We start from the raw sequence: 20,130 nt of genomic DNA on the forward strand, positions 1-20,130 counted from the left end.
ATATGATAAAGGTGGACTTTGAAAGAATGTCTTTTTTTCTTAGATTTCAAAACTTATCAGAGACAGAAAATGAAGACCTTAAGGAGATTATGATCACAATTTTATCAGAATATGTTAAAAGAGACAAACAACAGCTATGGTGGAATATTGATTTGATCTATAGGATCAATTCAGCATATGCTAGAATACACAACGTTCCAAGGGAAGTACATGTTAAATTTCTTAGAAAGACTACAAGAGATGAGGTCTTAGGAGCTCAGAGGGTGGGATCATTAAAATATAAAGACAAAGAAATAGCCATTCTTAAACAAATTCTGAAGAAAGTAAGAGATAAGAGGAAGAAATATTCCTCTTTATCAAAGAAATTATATGATAAAGGAGTTTGGTTCAGATGGTTATTGCCAGAAGGAATGTTGATCTTTTGGGAGGACAACAGAATTAGAATCAACACAGTTGTGGAGGCAGAGGCCTTCATTAAAAAACACATTGCCTTTCTAGATGGAACAGGGGACAGTGCACAAGACATGAAGGAGGGATGGGCAGTGGCTCCGCCAGAGGACAGGGGGAAGGAAACAACATCGAGAACACTCAGGTCACAAAAATAAGTTTGAAATATTATTGCAATTGTTGTTACAATGTAATTGTTGGAAGTGACATATAAGATGATTGAATATATTGTTGATATAATGTAAAACAAAAAGCTGCCAATGTTTATCTTTTAAACTTTGATCTTTATTTATTTTTTTCTGTAAAAGTTGTGAGATTTGGGGGGACTTCTACCCTTCGCACGATGTAGCTGTCAAAATTTTTTATACCTACCTACCCCATCCTATAAATATTTGTAAAAACCAATAAAATTCTTTTTTGGGAAAAAAAAAGAAAATTGTAGAGAGGGATCAATCACCACAGACTTTTATGGGCTTGTTTAAAAAGAAAATGGATTCAGATTTACCATTTTCATGTTTGATGTACCTGTACATCTTGTTATCCTTCCACATCTTCAAACTTTTATTCCACAAAGAATAAATACAAATCAAATGGACTGAGTTCTTTGAAGTTTTTAATATATACAGATCTTTCAGACTATTCACAGTTCAATGGGCTTACTGCAGATTTACAAAAAGAAAAAAAGAACTCTTGATACACCTGAATAAAAGTGTTATTTCCTGATAGCATCAAAAAGACAGAAGAGGAAACCTTGTCTGGTCTCCATCGTTTTGATCGCATAGCAAGTCTCATTTTCATGCATAAAACACAGCAGTTAGAGGAGTGTTTAGGCTGGATTAATTTTTCATGATTCTCAATTAGATGAAATTTAAGGATTGCTTTGTGCTTCACGTAAACTTGAATTAGCTGGACTTATAAAAATAATAAATTTGATACACTAAGCTAATCATTGGTATAATCTCAAAAAATGTTTTCTATATTAATTAAATCTATTTATATACAGCATCATAAGCATCTACAGGGGAAAATAAAGGAGTAAAAACATTCACAGGAAGATAATTCACATTCCAAAATGTTTTTAATAGACAAGCACATACTTGATCAAAACATTTCATAATATGTTAATAAATAACATCCAGTTTGTTATACTTTTCAAACATCTTAATGTCTTGTATATATAAAAAAGGAGAACTTGATGTTTTTGATTCACATTGGCAGTAAATGGAAATAAATAATGGATCGATACAACAAAAGGGTGGCATGTAATATAAAAATAAATGTAGGCTGGTTGACATGCTGTATCTGCAGAAAAGGGTTTCTGTCACTAAAAACTCAGAACAGAAAAACAGATTGTCTTAAAAACACTAAACAGACAAAGATTTTCACATTACCTTGAAATTCCTTCCTTTAAGAAAGAGTGAAAACTTCTGCCCATCCACTAGCCTCCTAGTGAAAATACAGACGATTTTCCTCCACCCAGTGTTTTTAGGCCTATCTCTGAACAGCTTTATGAGGCTATATAATAGATTTTAGTGTGTGACAGGACTGCAGTGCTACCATACATTCAATAAATGAGAAATACAATTTTCAAATGTCACTTCAAGATCAATAATACTCAATCCAGGTCTACACGGTTGTTCCTGACTTAAGCTGACTTAATGGCAGTTGTTTAGGAGGAAAAATAATGCATAATTACTTGTGACTGGATTTCATTCAGGAAATACCCCTAAATAAAAATTGCCATTACATGTGTCTCTGCGGAAAGAGTACTATGTAAAATGAGTTTTGTAAGAAGGTGGAAAAAAACCCACTTTTATCTTCATAGATACCATACATATGTTTGTATTGCTTTTTGAGCCAATATATCTATTCTAGGTAAGATTCCATCATTTGAATAATTTACAACATAAATTAATTCCAGAGGCTTAGAAGGTGAGCCTATGTTGCACTCAAGTTGTATTAAAAATGATCTGGGAAGCTTATGTTTGATCGAACTCAATTAAAATTTTGGAAGAACATAAATTAAAGGAAAAATCAAGGATTCACCTGTATGTAAGAAGATAATATAATTCAATGGGGAATTTTAAAAGCTTGCAATGTAATCACACCCTCGGTTTCTATTAGTGCAGAACAGTCAACACAACGTGCTACTGATTTTGATATCATCTCCAAGAGGTTTCTGATTTAACGTAATAGATTATTTAAAGATGCAACTCCCAATTCAACTATTGTGAAGAATGTCTGCTTAAATCTCAAACTTGAAATGCAATACTACGCTTAAGGCTGCAATAAGTTACCAGCAACATAATCCAGTTATTTATCTGACATATCCAAAACATAAGAAAACAAACAACTTAAGGGCCAATTGGGATAAGAAAGAGAGTGTTTTAAATAACTGCATATGAATGAAGATGTACCGTAGTTTCAGTTAGTTCTGGATACAAACTTCAAAATCAAGCCACATCCAAAGTGGTACAGAGTCCCTTTTGCTAAAGGCAAAGAGACAATTTCATCTCACTTGTTCCAAGGCAAACAATCCTAATTTACTAGAATGCCTATTTAAATCTTGAAAGAACATTATAAATCAGTCCCAAGAACTCCTTTCTTTTTGCATCTGTAATGCATGAAGATCAGCCTTCTCTTTTGTTCCTGTCCATGAAGAGTATTTTTTTAAAAAAATTGGGCTAGTATTAATACTTTTACATCTCCAGCCAGACATCAGTTCAGCTGTGAAAATCATGTGGCAAGGAACAATACAAGCACTAGCACAGATCTACAGCAACATCCGAGGAGGAATGCTAATACAAAGGCTTCTGGCCCTGGTTATCAAATTCCGACCAGGCATCATTGAGCTCCATAAAAATCATCTTTGCATATTGTTCATATGGCTGTCCGGTAGCCTGGAAAATAAAGCAAAACAACAGGTCTCAATAAGTATAATGATCTGTTTGTAAAGTACATGCACACAGAAATATTCAACAGAAATTTGGAGTTGCTTAAGCAAATCCGTTTTTCTCCATGGGCTTTTAATTAAAAACAAAAACAAAAACTCTAAGTCTAGGGGAGCGATGGCGAACCTTTTTTTCCTCGGGTGCTGAAATCGTGTGCGCGCACGCTGTCACATGCAATCGCATGCCCACACCCATAATGCAATGCTCCTCCCACGCGCCCCCTGCACATGCGCACGAGACACCCCCCCAGCACTCGCCCTGTGGATGCCTGCAACATCCTCCCCCCTTTTGACCTCGCATCTTAAAACAGCTCTGAGAGAGGGGAAAGCCTCCCATTGAAAACAGTGCTGAGTGGGGAAAGGGAATCCTCCCTTTCCTCCTCTCAGCGATCTTTTGAGAAGGGAGGCTTTTCCTCCTCTCAGCGATCCTTTGCGAAAATCAGCTGGCCAGCGCGCGCATGCGCAGTGGAGCTGACAGGGCAACCCCTCGCATGCCCTAGGAAATGGCTCCACGTGCCACAGGTACCATAGGTTCGCCACAACGGGTCTAGGGCCTAGCTTTGTAAGCAGTCACCTGAGGTGAAAAGGTTTTTAGACGGAGGTGGGAAATTGTGAAATGGTGACACTTCATTTTATTTTTAAAAATATATAATAAAGCCAAAGGATGATTAGGAACCTCACAGAAGGAAGTGTATGTGAGAGAGAGGGGGGGAGAGAGCACAATTTTTAAATGTTTTGTTGGGGTATGAACCAGTAAAATTTGACTTTCAAGGCAAGAGTAATACTGACTGTGGTATTGCTTCAGTTACAGTAGCAGAAAGGTTTAAATGATGTAAGAGCAAATACTCAGCTGAAGCCCTTCCTCCCTCCATAAAGTGCCCCACGAAGACCAACCTGAAGCCAACTAAAGCAGGGGTGTCCAAACTTGGCAACTTTAAGACTTGTGGACTTCAACTCCCAGAATTCCCCAGCCAGGTGGCTGGGGAATTCTGGGAGTTGAAGTCCACAAGTCTTAAAGTTGCCAAGTTTGGACACCCCTGAACTAAAGCCTTCATCCCAAACTGACAGAACCCCCCCAGACAAGGCAATAGGAAAAAGTTTATTTCAGAAGCAGAGCCTCAAAGAAAGGTCACTGTGAAAGTGAGTGAGGATTCATAGAGGGTAGCCTTGTCTATTTCTGTCCTCCAAAAAGAGTTGGACAACCAGACAATGCAGAAAAGCCCTTAGATTTATTCCATGACAAACAAACAGATAGGCTAACTCTTGTTTTTGAAACAAATCAAACCACAAAGCTGTATTATTCATTTGTGCAACAGTGCACATTTTATCAAGTTGGATTATCTCAGGAAGGTTTTACTAATCAAAGCAACAAAGAAATTACAGTAAAATTAATGCTGCACACGTTCATTTATAGTGGGATTGATATAGGTTGCACATGTTCATTTATTCTAAAGAAGTACTTGCAATATAAAACTCTCTTGTCAGTTGGCTAATGATTGCCAATCAATGTAGACTTAATTGGCCCCCAAAATGTTGCTTATCACAAAATCAAATCTTCATCCTAGTGATCTATGGAGTGCTTTATGTATTTATTTCTAACCTGGGGCTATTGGTTTTTCAAATCACGATTTTTTTTAATTAAAAAAACTCATTGTGAGGATTCAAACGCAAGAAATCTAATTTTTCTTTTTCTTTCTCCTACTTAAATGAAACCTATTGGAACTTTTTAGACTTTTTTTTAAATATTGAAAAGAGAAATATTGCAAATTATCCTGAGATTTCACACCTAAACCACCTCTCTCAATCGATTTCAAGTCTTCTCCCCGGGCTGCATAGATCTAGTTTGAATGAAAGATTATCAAGATGAGTCACATTTGACAATACACTGTAAAGAAACAACCTCTCATGTAGAACATTTTGACATTTTAAGGTGATAACAGCAACAACAATGTATAATTGTTTGTGCATCTGAAGTTGCCTGCAGCAATACATAGAACTAGAATATTAGTTTTGTAAGGCATAAATCCCAAGACATTGTTTCTTACTTTATCAGGATGAACAACAAGTACTGCTTTCCGATAAACCTTTTTCACTTGTTCTGGAGTTACAAGATCGGCCATGCTCACAGGTTTCCACTTTGTTTCTCCTTCCCATAGCACTGTATGCATGGTAGATAACAGTGCTCTTATATTTCTCTCCTTCCCTTCAATCCATTCAAGGATCTGTGTAGAGAGATATAATCCTGAATCAAACAGCTGAACAGGTGGATGTAATTATTCCTATTACGGTAGACCAGAAGTCCCCAACCTGTGGATCCTGGCCCTCTATTGGGCCATGGCCTAATTGCCACTGGGATGCATGAGTGGCCAGCAAGTGCATATGCATGTGTGTGTGCCCAGGGCTCCACTTGTGCAAGCATCGCCACGCTTGCACGAGCCTCATTGCAGTGCTTGCAGCCCCACTCGCACAGGTATCACTGTGAATGTCGTGGGCATGCACAGGCACACATGCACACACGTTCCTGCCCTTCCAACGAAATCACCCCTCTGACCCACCAATCTGGGTGGTTCCGGGGAACTCTGTATTAGACTAAATTTGCTTAGACTGTTTCAAAATTCCAGAAAACAACTGTGATTAGTTCATCATATAGAAATCTTAAACTACTCTCCTGAAGCCAGACTATCTCAATGGGATTTTCTATCCCCTCCTTTCTACCATCATTGTCACCAGGTGGATGCTAAGATTTTGAAATTATAAAGAAAAACAACAACAATATAAAACATCCTGAGAAGCTGCTATAGCATATTGACATTATTTATGTACAACATGCATAATTAATATTGCATCCTAATACATATTTGAAACTTTATTTTAAAAATGTCTACGATATCCCAATGCGTACTTTTAATTTTTCAGGATCCATTTCTTTGGCCATTTCTTCTTTTCGCATCTCTGCTATTGTTCTGGGGCCCTTTTTGTCTCTATGCGCATTAAAACCTTGGCCAGATAAGAGATCCTCAAAATCAGCAGACAGTTTGGGCTTAGAATCTGAACAGTAAAATAAAAACAAGTATTATTATTTCTGATTTGAGATAGTTCAATATTTCTCTAACACGATCAAATTACTGTACCGCAAAACTTAAGCCAAACAAGATAACATGTAGGCATTTATAGCACAGAAAAATATGGGAATTGATACTTTCCCCTTCAGTGCTAATGTTGTTAGCAGAGCTTTCCACAACAGCATGTCACTGGAAATTCAATTACAGGACTTTTATGTAATGTAGGTAGTCCTTGACTTACAACCAATCATTTAGTGACCAAAGTTACAATTCTTTAGACAAGAATTCTGGGAGTTGAAGTCCACAAGTCTTAAAGTTGCCAAGGTTGGAGACCCCTGGTTTATCAGATAGGCCTATTTTGAACTTAAACTCGCTCAGCAGTTCAAATAATATGGGTTTTCATTTGCCTTTGAAAAGTTCAGCTCTTTTAAACTCATGTGATCATGTGGCAACTAAAAAATAATAATTACATGTATACTGCTGTAAAATGGTATACCTGGGTTTTGTTATTCTCTTTCCACATCTAGTGAAATTTATTGTAGAACATAATATTATCAAATATGAGAGCTCCCTGTGTATGCAAGCCATATCATTGGCAGATAGGAAAACTGGTAGCACCGGGGCATACCTTACACTGAGTTTCAATTCAAAATAAAGGGCAACAGGTAGGCCTTCAGCTGTTGTTAAAATTCCATTCCCATCAGTCCTTGCCAACAATGAGGAATACTAAGAGTTACAATCTAAAATCCAGAAATCTACAGAAATCTATCGGTTGCTGTTTCTTCACTTACAAGTCATTGGGAAGAAGGACAAACATTGGTTTATTATAATAAGCAGCAGTACAATCTCTGCAATCAGATCTAATTTAGTCTTCCCATGCCCTTTAGATGTATTAGGACTGCCACTTCCAAGATCCCTGTTAACAATTCCTAATTTGGGGTGTTGTATTTCCAAAACTCATAGAGGGCATCTGGCACACAGAACCCTCTCTGCAGGCACGTCAGCCATCACCCTAGCTTGGCTCCGCTGCGCATGCGCACACGCCTCCTGCTGGCCAGTTGGTTCTCGGGTCTCTGTTGCAAATGCACAGGGGTGGAGCGCATGTGGGAGACGTGTGCGCATTCAGGGGGCGGGGTGCATGCGCGGGGAGTCGCACACACATACATGGGAGGGTAAGTTGTGCGTGCTTTCGGCACTCTGTACCAAAAAGGTAGCCATCACTGAACTAAAGTGTCTAGTTTAATTTCAGACGTGTCACTTATATCCTAGTTAACAGAGACTTGGCCTATGAAAATATTGCACTTTGTAGCCTACCAAGCAACATACTATTTGCATTTAAACATAGTTCAAAAATTAAAAGTTCAGTTACCAGAACTGCCTGATCCTTTTCCACGGTCATTTTGACCAGCCGGCGTTGCAGAAAAACTCACATTATAATTCGGCCTATTTTGTGGAGAAGAATGAGGCATGCTTTGTTGAGGTTTAGTCTGGGTTTGAGGCCTAGGGAATCCAGGGCCCTGTGGCCAGCTGCCACCTCCCATTGGCTGGGGAGATGGTTTCTGTGGTGATCCCATGGGAGGAAAAACCCCTCCCATTCCTGTAGGTGTATTGGGTTTGCTGGCAAAGGAAGGACAACCTGGAACATGAAGTAAAGCAACATGTATTAATGTTATGTTTGGCTTAGCAAGAAACCAGAACAAGAATTGTTACACCTATAACCAAGTATCAAGTCATGGGAACTGTAAATAAAACCCATTTCCAAGTTTATAAATGCTGACAATTATTATACTCCACAATAATATATAGGCACACAGATCTTACAAGACAAATTTCCTAATAGATTTGGTGGTAGTAGTAGAGAATGGCTGTACCCTTCAGCTTCTCCGGAACAAATAAAATGATATGTCCTGTTACTTTCAAGTGCAGGATGAAGTTGTGATTAATTGACTGCTTGGGATATGGGTGGGGAGCAAAACTTAAAGTCACCCAAACAACTTGAAGGTACTGTATAATCAAGAGATTTGTTCATCATATTTAAGGCATCATTCCATTCATTAAGAATATATTTAAGACATCATCAATTGCAATTCTAATGTTTTACTTTTGCTTGCATCTTTGTATCATTTCCCTATTAATGACTTGTGGCATATGACCTGGCATAGCTGCTGGTGTGAGTCAGCAAAAGGGAGTGAGAAAAAGGGAGAAAAGAAGCAGCTCAACCCTGGGCTTGAAGGCCATCTGTGTTGTCACTACTGCTAGCCAGGGCTGATGTGAGGAGATGTAGAGACAGCAGGCCCATTGGTCGAGTCTGATATATGGGTGTTGGGGACTGCAGCCCTGGGCGGGGGGATCACCCACCTGTTCAGTTTCTGAGGGACATGTTGCTGGAGAGGGAGGGAGGGAGAGAGAGAGAGGAGAAAAGAGAGAAATGTGGTGTAAAATAGAATAGTTGGAGACAGAAGTTGGACAGTGAAGTTTTGTGCAGAGCAGTTGCAGGTTGGGGAGAGAGAGAAAAGGTCCACAGGGGACTTCCCTGAAAGAAAAGAAATGAGGGCCCAGAGAGAAGACATCTTCATCAAGGTGTCAACCCTGGAGTGGACATGGCTGAGGCCATCTTGGGAGGCTTTAGGGTTGCCACACAACAAAGGGAGGGAGGAGATAGTTAGATGGGGTTTTGTAGCCAAAACAATAAAGCTTTCATGTGGGAACCAAAGACATTCTCACAGGTGGCTGCCCAGAGGAGTGAAGTAACCAAGCAACCAGCCAGCACCTGGATTGGACAGAGTGACCAGTGACTTGGGGGAAATGGGAAACTTTTATTTTTAATTGGGTGAAAGCCATGGGAATTTTTAGAGTTGACTCTCACCAGTTGTGCCGATATGATATATCCAATAAAACTGTTCTTTGAGGAATTTGCCTGCCTCAGGGTTCTACTTTCTATGGGTGCATTACTTGGAACTCTGACACAAGGCTCAAAGTAGGAAGTAAGAGGTTCGTGGGTTATTGGCAAAGCCCTCTGAGGAAGGACTGATAGGCAGAGGATCCCGAGAAAGGTTCTTTTACCAGTGGAGTAGTAGTACTGTAGCTGAGTAGATCCAGAAGAAAGTCAAGCTATACTGAGCACATTACAGTAAATCCAGCCCATTCCTTTATTTTTATTCTTTCTTGGTAAGCCCAGACAAGGGGGAGGAAGCAGGAGAGCTAGAGGGAGGGGTGGTCATTTCTCTTAGGTAGTGAAGGAGGAGAGAGGGAGACTAGGAGGAAACCTGACATTGGGGAGAACACTGAAAGTGTGTGTATATATCTGCTGTAAATAACTGCTATAAATGCCTTCACTGTAAATAGTAAAAAAGCATAAAGCTTTTTTCTGTGTGCAATCTCCACCTCCAGTTGTAAAAGAACCCCATGACACTGTGACATAAATAAAGAAGATAATAACTACAAATAGCCATGCCACATCACATCAATTATCTATTTGGCCTTGATTCTGCAAACCAGCAAAAAACCAAGCCGGGAAAGAAGGCCTTTATTTCAACATGAATGGGAAATGTAAACAAACAAGGCAGCAAACAGCAGAGAAGAGAATAAATGTAGTTGTTATGATCATAGTAGACTTTAAAGGTTAATGAAAAAGGAGGGGGGCAAAGCATTTTATAAAGGACGTTGGAAAGATATTGAACAATGGATAATTCCATACATTTTATGATCTGTTAATTGAGTTGCATTAATATGTGCTTACTTATTTCCTTAATTGTGTTGGTTAAGATGGGCAATTTTTGTCATACAAAACCAAAGCTGCAATGATATATAGAATAAGATATGTAACTTCTAATTGCTCACCGTTTAGATAATGTACTGGTGAAGATCATTAATCGAACTATTCATATATATGATATAATCTATTAGCATTTGAAGATCTGAACGAATGAGAATTCCCCCCACTAGATATTATGACTTTAATGATCACAGATTCTGGGGTGAGTCACATAAATTTGAAGGAAATCACTTCAAAGCCAAATTCAGACAACACTTCACATAGAAGGATATCATAAATCACTCTCTATCTCTCCAAGCACAATCATCAAGGGAATCAGTGTCGAAATCCGATAAAATGAACTCCACCCATTTTAGACTCTTCTTTGGGAATAAGTCATAGAACTATAATTATTTGGATATTCTAGATTCAATTATTTTTTTCAGCAGTAAATTAATTACAAACGATGCCCTTAAGAAATTGGGTTTTTTTTTCTCACTTCTAACTAGACACGATGTCAAGAGATAAATAAACAGATTGGTGAAAAATCTCCCATGCATATTGTCCAAACTTCAGCACTTTAAAATTGAAAATAACAGATTGAAGCAGACCCAGGAAATTCTGAGTTGCTTCAAAAGAACCCAGCATAGTCAATGCTATCTCCTCAAAGCTATCATTTGTGGAATACTTAACACAAAGTCCAATACCACTAATTCCTGATATGTGCAGCATACATGCAAAATTCCCAATCTGTCCTGGGTATCTAACACATAAGCACTCTATATTGACATTTGAATGGACAAGAAGCCTGAGAAAATAAGAGAATTGTTCAGAGTTCTCCTTAGAATATATACCAGAATTGAGACTTCTGGTGAATGCCATGCAGAGCCAGATGTCTTGCCAACATGGGATGGCATTTGTGACGGAGGTCATAGTTGGAGGCTGGATCTACACTGGTAAAATCCTAAAAAGGAGATATCATGAGATAACCCACATGTATTCTGGATAACCACTTCTCATGAGTAGACCACAGGGACTACAATTTTGCAGATGGTTTATGAGTTGAGTGGTTGGGAGTAGATGAGGTGCCATCTAACCTTACAGTTGTAATGCAGCCTTTTAAGGCCAAACGTTCCACAGTCTCATTTCTTAATGTTTAAATTATCTTTTTACTGTTGCAGTAATAGTAAGACTCTTTTGACTGACAAATTTCTACTACATTCACTGGGTAAGTCTCTTTATCCTTAGTGAAGGAAGTGTTTTGAATATGAATTTAAGGACTTGAAAAAATGTTATTTTTTGGAAAATAGCAAAAAGCAGAAGGATTTGAAACAGAACGTTGAAATTGATTATAAAATCCTTCCCATGGGAAACAGTGGATATTTACATTCCTTGAAAAACCATACAGTGTAATAAGTTGGGTCTTTGAAGGTTGGACACTAGAGAGCATGAAAAGCAAATAAAATAATGGATATACTGCAAGATGTGTGTGAAAAAAATATATTCAGCAGATCCTTAAAAAAAAATTTTTTTGCTGTAATTGAAAGACTAGATGATGCTATGAAAGTGAAATAACTTTCACTGAAGAATGAATTTGACTTAAATATGGATTTTTAAAATGTCAGTCTATAAGAAGGATATGGAAGAAGATGAACTGAACCTACAAATAAAACTAGGTGATGTTTAATAATTTAAAAGGATATGAGAATAATAGGCCAAAAGAATGACTTGTATAATCTTTTTATACAATAGGGGCTTGTTAATGTTGGTGATTTTGTGAGAATAGAAAAATAAATGAAAAGAAACCATATGCTGGGATATTATTTGAGGGGACTTATTAAGATCAAGATTTTGGGAGTAAGGGGGAAAGAATATAAAATGGGCTTATTTGATCAAGGATATAATAGGCTCTGGTTATTTTTACTAACCTTGAAAGGATTTTTTTTTACTAGAACTGGAAAATAATGTTTCAAAGTTTTGTTTCAGTGATAAGAGGTTATTTGCTACATTTAAATTTTTTCTGATTAAGTTTAAAACAGTTGTGGTATCATTTCTGGTAACCTTTATTAGTTGTATTTGTTTGGTGAGGTTTGGGGGATTTGCTTAAGAACAGACAAGGGGATATAAAAGTAAGAAATTAAGTGGGTTTATTAGATTTATTAGATTAAGTTTATAATAGATAGGTGATTGTTTCTGGTAAACCTTACTGGACTTTTACTGATAAGGAAGAATGATGAGGATTTTTATGTTTATTGCGAATGAGGTGAGATATAAGGTGAAGAGGTTTGTAATATAAGGGGAATTCCAATCACGACGGTCGTAGGGAGGGGCAGGCGCGAGGACACTAGAAGAACGTATAGTCGGTTGGGAGACCGGGGCCACTGGATACGCCCGGTCGCTTGTACCAACCCCCGCAGACTAGGTGGACAGGATCAGCAGAGCCTGGGCCTTAGGCTGATGTTATGTAACGCGAGGTCCGTGGTTAACAAGGCCCCCCCTCATCAGTGACTTGATCACAGAGGGGGAGCCGGACCTCGCAGGAATAGCGGAAACCTGGTTGGGCCCGGAGGGGGGGTTGCCCCTCAGGGAAATGTGCCCTCCAGGTTACCGTGTATTCCACCAGCCACGGGCCCAAGGTAGGGGTGGGGGGGTAGCAATTATCATCCGGGACGATCTGGCACCGAGAGAATTCACTGTGTCGCAGACATCTGGTTGTGAGTGTCTGGGCGTAAAGTGGGGCCCAGGGAGTCAGTTGGGCCTGTTGATAGTATACCTGGCTCCCCGCCATACATCAACGGCCCTGCCCGAGCTCCTCGAGCGGATCGCGGAGATGGCGGTTGAGACCCCCAAACTACTAGTGATGGGGGATTTCAACCTGCCGTCGACGGGAAAGGCATCCGAGGTAGCCCGGGAATTCATGGCTTCCATGACAGCCATGGGTCTGACTCAAGTAATTCAGGACCCCACTCACAAGCGAGGCCACATTCTGGATCTTGTGTTTGTCTCCGACCAGTGGACGAGTGATCTGGGAAGAGGGCATTTAGTCATCACGCCCTTGTCATGGTCAGATCACTCACTTCTCCAGCTGGACTTCCCTGGCGCTACTCCCCACCGCGGGGAGGCGGAACCAGATTATCCCAGATGGTTCCGCCCCAGGCGCCTGATGGAACCGGATAGGTTCCAGGCGGAGCTTGGGCCACCTCCTGCTGACCTGTCCCGCCCCCGGGCTGAGGACCTGGTAGCCGCATGGAATAGTGCGGCTGCCGGTGCCTTGGACCGGGTGGCGCCTTTGCGGCCTCTCCGACGGCCACGATCGACCCGGGCCCCCTGGTTTAACGGGGAGCTAAGGGCGATGAAACGCCTTAGGAGACGCCTGGAGAGTAAGTGGAGATCCTCCCGCTCCGAAGCTGACCGAACACAGGTAAGAGCCTACATAAGGACCTACCTTGTGGCAATAAGAGTGGCCAAACGTCAGTATTGTGCCACTCTTATAGCGTCCGCAGAGAACCGCCCTGCCGCCCTGTTTCGGGTGACCCGCTCCCTTCTGTCACAGGAGCAGCGGGACCCCCCATTGCAGGGCAGGGCAGAGGAATTTGGAGAGTTCCTGCAGGATAAAATCGATCATATCCGGAGAGGTTGGACCCACTCCAGTGCTCCAGTGGGGACGTCCGAGACTAGTCTTGAGAGACCATGCTGGGAGGAGTTTGACCCTGTTGTCATCGAAGATTTGGACAGGTTGCGCGGGCGACTGCGGGCCACCACATGTTTACTGGACCCGTGTCCCTCCTGGTTGGTGCTGGCCTCCTGGGAGGGCTCACAAGGCTGGCTACTGGGACTGGTGACCGCTTCGTTGGGGGAGGGCCTGATGCCGGCCGCCTTGAAAGAGGCGGTGGTCAGGCCCCTGCTCAAGAAGCCTTCTCTGGACCCAAAGGAGCTAGCAAATTATCGTCCTGTCTCCAACCTTCCTTTTTAGCGAAGGTTGTTGAGAGTGTGGTGGCTCAGCAGTTTCCGCGCCACCTGGAGGAAGCTGATTATCTAGACCCGCGCCAGTCCGGCTTCCGACCCGGTCACAGCACGGAGACGGCCTTGGTCGCGTTGGTGGATGATCTCTGGAGGGCAAAGGATGGGGGTTGTTCCTCCATCCTTGTCCTATTAGATCTCTCGGCGGCCTTCGATACCATCGACCATGGTATCCTATTGCGCCGGCTGGAGGGGTTGGGGGTTGGAGGCACCGTGCTACGGTGGTTCCGCTCCTACCTCTCTGGCCGGACGCAATGTGTGTTGACGGGGGAGCAGAGGTCGACCGCAAGGCCCCTCATTTGTGGGGTCCCACAGGGGTCGATCCTCTCGCCTCTCCTGTTCAACATATATATGAAGCCGCTGGGCGAGATCATCCGTGGTTTTGGGGTGAGTTACCATCTGTACGCTGATGATACTCAGTTGTACATTTCCACCCCAAACCACCCCAACGAGGCTGTCGAAGTGATGGCCCGGTGTCTGGAAGCCGTACGGGTCTGGATGGATGACAACAGGCTCAGGCTCAACCCCTCCAAGACAGAGTGGCTGTGGTTCCCGGCTTCCCGATTCAATCAGCATATTCCATCGCTGACCATCGGGGATGAGCAATTAGCCCCGGTGGAAGGGGCGCGCAACTTGGGCGTCCTCCTTGACGATCGGCTGACCTTAGAAGATCACGTGGCGGCCGTGGCAAGGGGGGCGTTCCACCAGGTTCGCCTGGTGCGCCAGTTGCGGCCCCTTTTGGACCGGGAGGCCTTGCGCACAGTCACTCACGCGCTGGTGACGTCCCGCCTGGACTACTGTAACGCTCTCTACATGGGGCTCCCCTTGAGGTGCGCCCGGAGACTGCAGTTGGTCCAGAATGCAGCCGCGCGGGTTATTATGGGGAGATCGAGATTCTCCCATATAACACCTATCCTGCGCGAGCTGCACTGGCTTCCTGTGGCCTACCGGGTGCGCTTCAAGGTACTGGTTACCATCTTCAAAGCGCTCCATGGCACAGGGCCCAGTTACCTGCGGGATCGCGTCCTGCCCCATACATCCCTGTGACCCATTCGCTCACACAGAGAGGGGCTACTCCGGGTGCCGTCCTCTAGAGAGTGCCAGAGGGCGGTGCCCAGGAGTAGGGCCTTCTCTGTGGTGGGCCCTACCCTTTGGAATGACCTCCCCCCAGACATCCGGACAACAACCGACCTTCGCTCCTTCCGTATGAAGCTGAAGACCTACCTGTTTTGTCAAGCCGGCCTGGCATAACGTTACAATCTTGCCACCCCAGGTCATTTTATAATGGGAAATTTTGTTTTTTAAAGTTTTTAGAGTTTAATATTTTTGGGGTTTTAAATTTTGTAAGTATGCTTATTTATGGACTTATTTTTACCTCCTCTGCACGATATATGGTGCTATCTTGATTATTGCTCTGTACGTCGCCCCGAGTCCCTGTGGGGAGAGGGGGCGACTAATAAGTTCAATAAAATAAATAAATAAATAAATAAATAAATAAATAAATAAATAAATAAATAAATAAATAAATAAATAAATAAATAAATAAATAAATAAATAAATAAATAAATAAATAAATAAATAAATAAATAAATAATAAATAATAGATAGGTGATTGTTTCTGGTAAACCTTACTGGACTTTTACTGATAAGGAAGAATGATGAGGATTTTTATGTTTATTGCGAATGAGGTGAGATATAAGGTGAAGAGGTTTGTAATATTTTAAGAAGCGGTGATATGTTTTGGAAGTATATATTTGCTGTGAAGAAGGGAAGTTACTTCTTTTTCTTTCTTTCTTTTGTTCTTTGAGTTTTGATTTCTTTTCTATTTTTCACTTTTCTTTTTACTTTTTTGGGGTCTTTTATGGCTTATGATAGTTTTATTTAAAATTTAGAAGAGTTCAGTGAAATACTGAGAGCTGGGAAAGTGGCAGCATTTTGTTATCTGCCGTTCATGGATTGACTTTGGTTATTCATTCTGGAGAAGCAGGCAACAGGCATTAATAATAGTAGACTGTTATATGAACATGCACTTCTGAATACATATGTGTTTTGGCCATGCAATCATCAGTCAACCTGCTAGATTTGCACCAAGAGCTCCCAAGTCAGCAAAAGGATCCAGAGTTTGTGGTTTGGCTTGATGTGTAGGGGTGTTGTGCAGTGATCCTGTAGGGCTGGAAGCAGTTGATTTGCTCACCATACCTAGATGATGTAAGAAGAGAAAAGGCACATTTATGAAATGCAATTGAATGACCCCAAAGCTAAAAGTAGCACAATCCAACTGCATAAACTAGTTGGTTAACTCAACATAAGCAAAGCATATCATTTATAGAATTGTAATTTGGGAATATGTCTTTCTAGGTCTGCATTGAAGATATATTCAATCAACAGCATTGAAAAAGTCTCAACAAGCATCCAAAAAACCTTTGGCCAACTAGAGTAGAAAAAAATAACATCTAGGTTACTTTTTCAATAAATCATGTTATTAAGAGAATAAAGAAGTTAACTTAGCTCATGTACTATAAAATGCTTTTGACAACTATAAATAGCAGCATGTATAACTCGTAGTAGACATGCTTTTGTAAAATCTCTGTAATACATCAATACTTCTCTGGGTATCATATTTTTTCTATTTCATTAGCACTCCTGTAATAACTTTCGGCAGTTCTGCTTCAACATTTAAGATATTAAAGTTAAATATGTTGTGTCTATTGAAAAAGCATATTTTCAAAACTTCAATATCAAATGCTGGAGGCTGATCCCTTACATCCCTGATAGGAACCTAATTGCCACTTCATTTAGAGAGAGTCAGTTTGGTGTAGTGGTGAAGGCACCAGGCTAAGAACTTGGCCTGGGATGAAAGCAATGGCAAAACACTTCCAAAAACCTTGTTAAGCAAATTGCAATGACTGCTCCCAGCAATTACCAGGAATCAATACAAATGTGAAGGCACCAGTGGTGGGTTTCAAATTTTTTTAGAACCTCTTCTTAGGTATGGCCTGCTTTGTGGGAGTGGCTTGCTGGCCATGTGACCAGGTGAGAGTGGCTTGCCAGCCATGTGACTGGGTGGGCGTGGCCAACTTGTAAAATGTGGTGAAACCCACTTAACAACGCTCTTGCTTAGCAACCAAAATGTTGGCTCAGAAACTCTGGCATTTGAAACACGCAAGTCTTAAAGTTGTCAAGTTACAAGACCCTTGCACCCCTAACACTTTAGAAAAAAAAACCCTGGGGTGTTCAAACTTGACAGCTTTAAGACTTGTGGACTTCAACTCCCAGAATTCCTCCTCCAGTCATGTTGGCTCCGGAACTCTGGCATTGAAGTGTGCAAGTCTTAAAGCTGTCAAGTTACAGGACCCTTGCACCCCTAACCCTTTAGAAAAAAACCCCAGGGGAGTTCAAACTTGACAGCTTTAAGACTTGTGGACTTCAACTCCCAGAATTCCTCCTCTCGCTCTTCATCTTGATGATGTGCGGATGGGCGGGGGGAAGGAGCTGGAACCTGTTCTAAACGGCACTGTAGATTTGTGGAACTTCTTCTGTAGAAGAGGTTAGAACTGGCAGGAACCCTCCACCCGAAATATTGCTAAGTATGTCATCTTGTGCTCTTGAAGGGAAGGTGGAATATAAATCTTGCAAACAAACAACTACTTAGAAACTGATGATTAATGTCACAGTTCTTAGGTGAACACCTTTCAGATAAATCATCTTAAACATATTAGATATTAGTTTCACCGACTCAAGATTGACTTGCCTTCCATCCTTCCGAGGTGGTAAAAGGAGAACCCAGATTGTTGGGGGCAATAGGCTGACTCTATAAACTGCTTAGAGAGGGCTGTAAAGCACCAAGTGCTATTGCTATTACTATAAATCATCTTAAACAGATATTAGGCTCAGACAAACCTGATTTACTAGGCCATTCCCAGTCTCCTGAAATATCTGGCTGAATGGAAACAGTTGGTGTTTTCGAAGAACCTTAAAAGATAAACATTGCCATTTAGCAATATTTTTAAAACAGTAGTATAAAAAGTTATCCATTCATTTGTTTTAGCCTTTCTCAATTGTTTGTGGGAAATTCACCATGTCTTCTCATTAAATAAATATATATGCAATTTTCTCAGAATAAGTAGCTTGTGAGTACTAATCCCACCAGAAATGAATACCTAAAATGTTCTAAATTCATTTTATAATGAATGAATGAATGTGGGTTGGAGGGGAGCAGAAATTATGACTTGGGGTCTGCTTCAGCCTCCTGGTGCTTTGGGTGAAGGCTGGAGGGAAGTGCCTCTGGTGGCAAAGAGCTGGAGGTCCTTGTTCCAGTGGGACTGCATCAGGGCCTGGAACTGGCTGACCATCTCAGCCCACTGAGCCTTCAGGCATCGTACCTGTCCTTGCATTCCCGCAGGTCTTCCCTCTGCTTGGAAAGCCTATGCTCCTAGTCCTCAGTGAGGTGCTTCTATTGAGCCTCCTTGGTCAGATCCAATTTAAACTGAGCTGTTTTGCCAACTCTTTCTCATGGTGGCTGCTTAGCTCCAACAACTGCTTCCTGTTGGGGCTCAAGGTACCCAGGCAGGGAGGCAAGGAGTGGCTGGGAGAGGAGGGGCAAATAGAGGCTGGTGAGGCACCTCTTGACATGAGTGACATCAAGTTACCCACACCAACCTAGTCACATGACCACCTAGCCATGCCCACCCAGCCGGTCATTAGGCACATCGTATTAGTGGTCCGCCAGATTTAAAATTAAGAATTTAATGGTCCCCGAGGTCCGAAAGGTTGGTAACCCCTGTCCTAGTGAATACCAGTGCATTACTATGGTCTCATTTCCATAGTACTTTTTTTAAATGCAAATCTCAGTGCTGCAAAGCAAAGTGTTAGCCTCTACCAACTTATTTATTTCTTAGAATGCATGAAAGCCAAAATTCTACTTACTTACTCAGAAAAATGTGTTGTCTCCTTCAACCATTTTTGCATCTTCCCAATTGTGTAAAGTCAGAGGATGAACAAAATCGTTCTGCAATAATTTTTGAGGGAACACAATTCCCTAAATATTGGCAGTGTTGACTATTGTGTTCAGGTATTTTTGGACCTTATGCACTTTTAGATTTTTATTTTTTTCAATCCTTTCCTTGTGGATGCATAACCCTTTGCTATGATAGTCTAGTACAAATCCTGGAGGGGATCATATGTGCATAACCTCATTCTGAAATATTGGCAAAGTCAAGGATCAAAGAATGGCTCATGTGTGAACTGTAGTTCTCAATATAGACATATCAGTTGTGCCAATGAGCAGCAGATCGTTGGGTGAAAATTGATATTATTTGCCACCACATAGATTTTCTCCATGACATTGGGTGAAAAGCAGAAAGCAAAAGATTGGGAAAGATTGGGAAATAAGCACTGGATACTGTGAGTATGAAAAAGGCCTCTACTTCATGTCAACAGACAATGTCAATGACTTAATGTAAGCAATCATTTCTCACATAGCCATGACACTGTGAGTGCTGGGAAGCATCTACCAAGATTGAACCAGATCACTTGGGGTTGAACAGATTCCACATTTTTTGTAAATAAGATCTTATTCACATTTTTTTTAAAAAATATGAGAATTTTCCCAAAAAGCTTACTAATAACCATACAATGTTATGCCAGTTGACCTGCAAACAATTTGAACTCTGTGGTTTATTATTCTTAATTAAATGAACATGGATATTTTACTGCTGAACAGATTCTGAAGGATCCAATCTGGGTCAATTACCAGAGGCAGAAGTTCCCTGAGAACAGGCTCCAGCACGAGTCTGACAGCTCGGAAGACTAAACCTCTGGTCCCAATGACCAACCCAGATTAGACCCTGCAACATTATCCTGGGATACATATATTTGCCTTCATTCATGAACAGATA

The 20,130-nt window shown here is 41.2% G+C and overlaps 1 protein-coding gene across 11 annotated transcripts in view; it reads right to left on the bottom strand.

The window, feature by feature from the left end:
- Positions 1–872: 872 nt before the first annotated feature.
- Positions 873–20,130, bottom strand: part of DNAJC6 (DnaJ heat shock protein family (Hsp40) member C6) — a 74,340-nt gene continuing 55,082 nt past the window's right edge. For 9 of the 11 annotated variants that reach the window (XM_081947227.1, XM_081947232.1, XM_081947226.1 and 6 more), the window contains 6 exons: positions 18,134–18,205; positions 16,307–16,432; positions 7,829–8,095; positions 6,300–6,445; positions 5,443–5,619; positions 873–3,347 (listed from right to left, as the gene is read on the bottom strand). In XM_081947227.1, coding sequence (XP_081803353.1) covers positions 3,246–3,347; positions 5,443–5,619; positions 6,300–6,445; positions 7,829–8,095; positions 16,307–16,432; positions 18,134–18,205 — 890 coding nt within the window. In that variant the 3' untranslated portion in view covers positions 873–3,245. The remainder of the gene's footprint in view (positions 3,348–5,442; positions 5,620–6,299; positions 6,446–7,828; positions 8,096–16,306; positions 16,433–18,133; positions 18,206–20,130) is intronic. The other 2 variants (XM_081947228.1, XM_081947231.1) reach the window with 2 other exon arrangements.

Source organism: Natrix helvetica, assembly GCF_964273705.1.
Source record: "Natrix helvetica genome assembly, chromosome: 3".
In the NCBI taxonomy this organism is placed as follows: Eukaryota; Metazoa; Chordata; class Lepidosauria; order Squamata; family Natricidae; genus Natrix; species Natrix helvetica.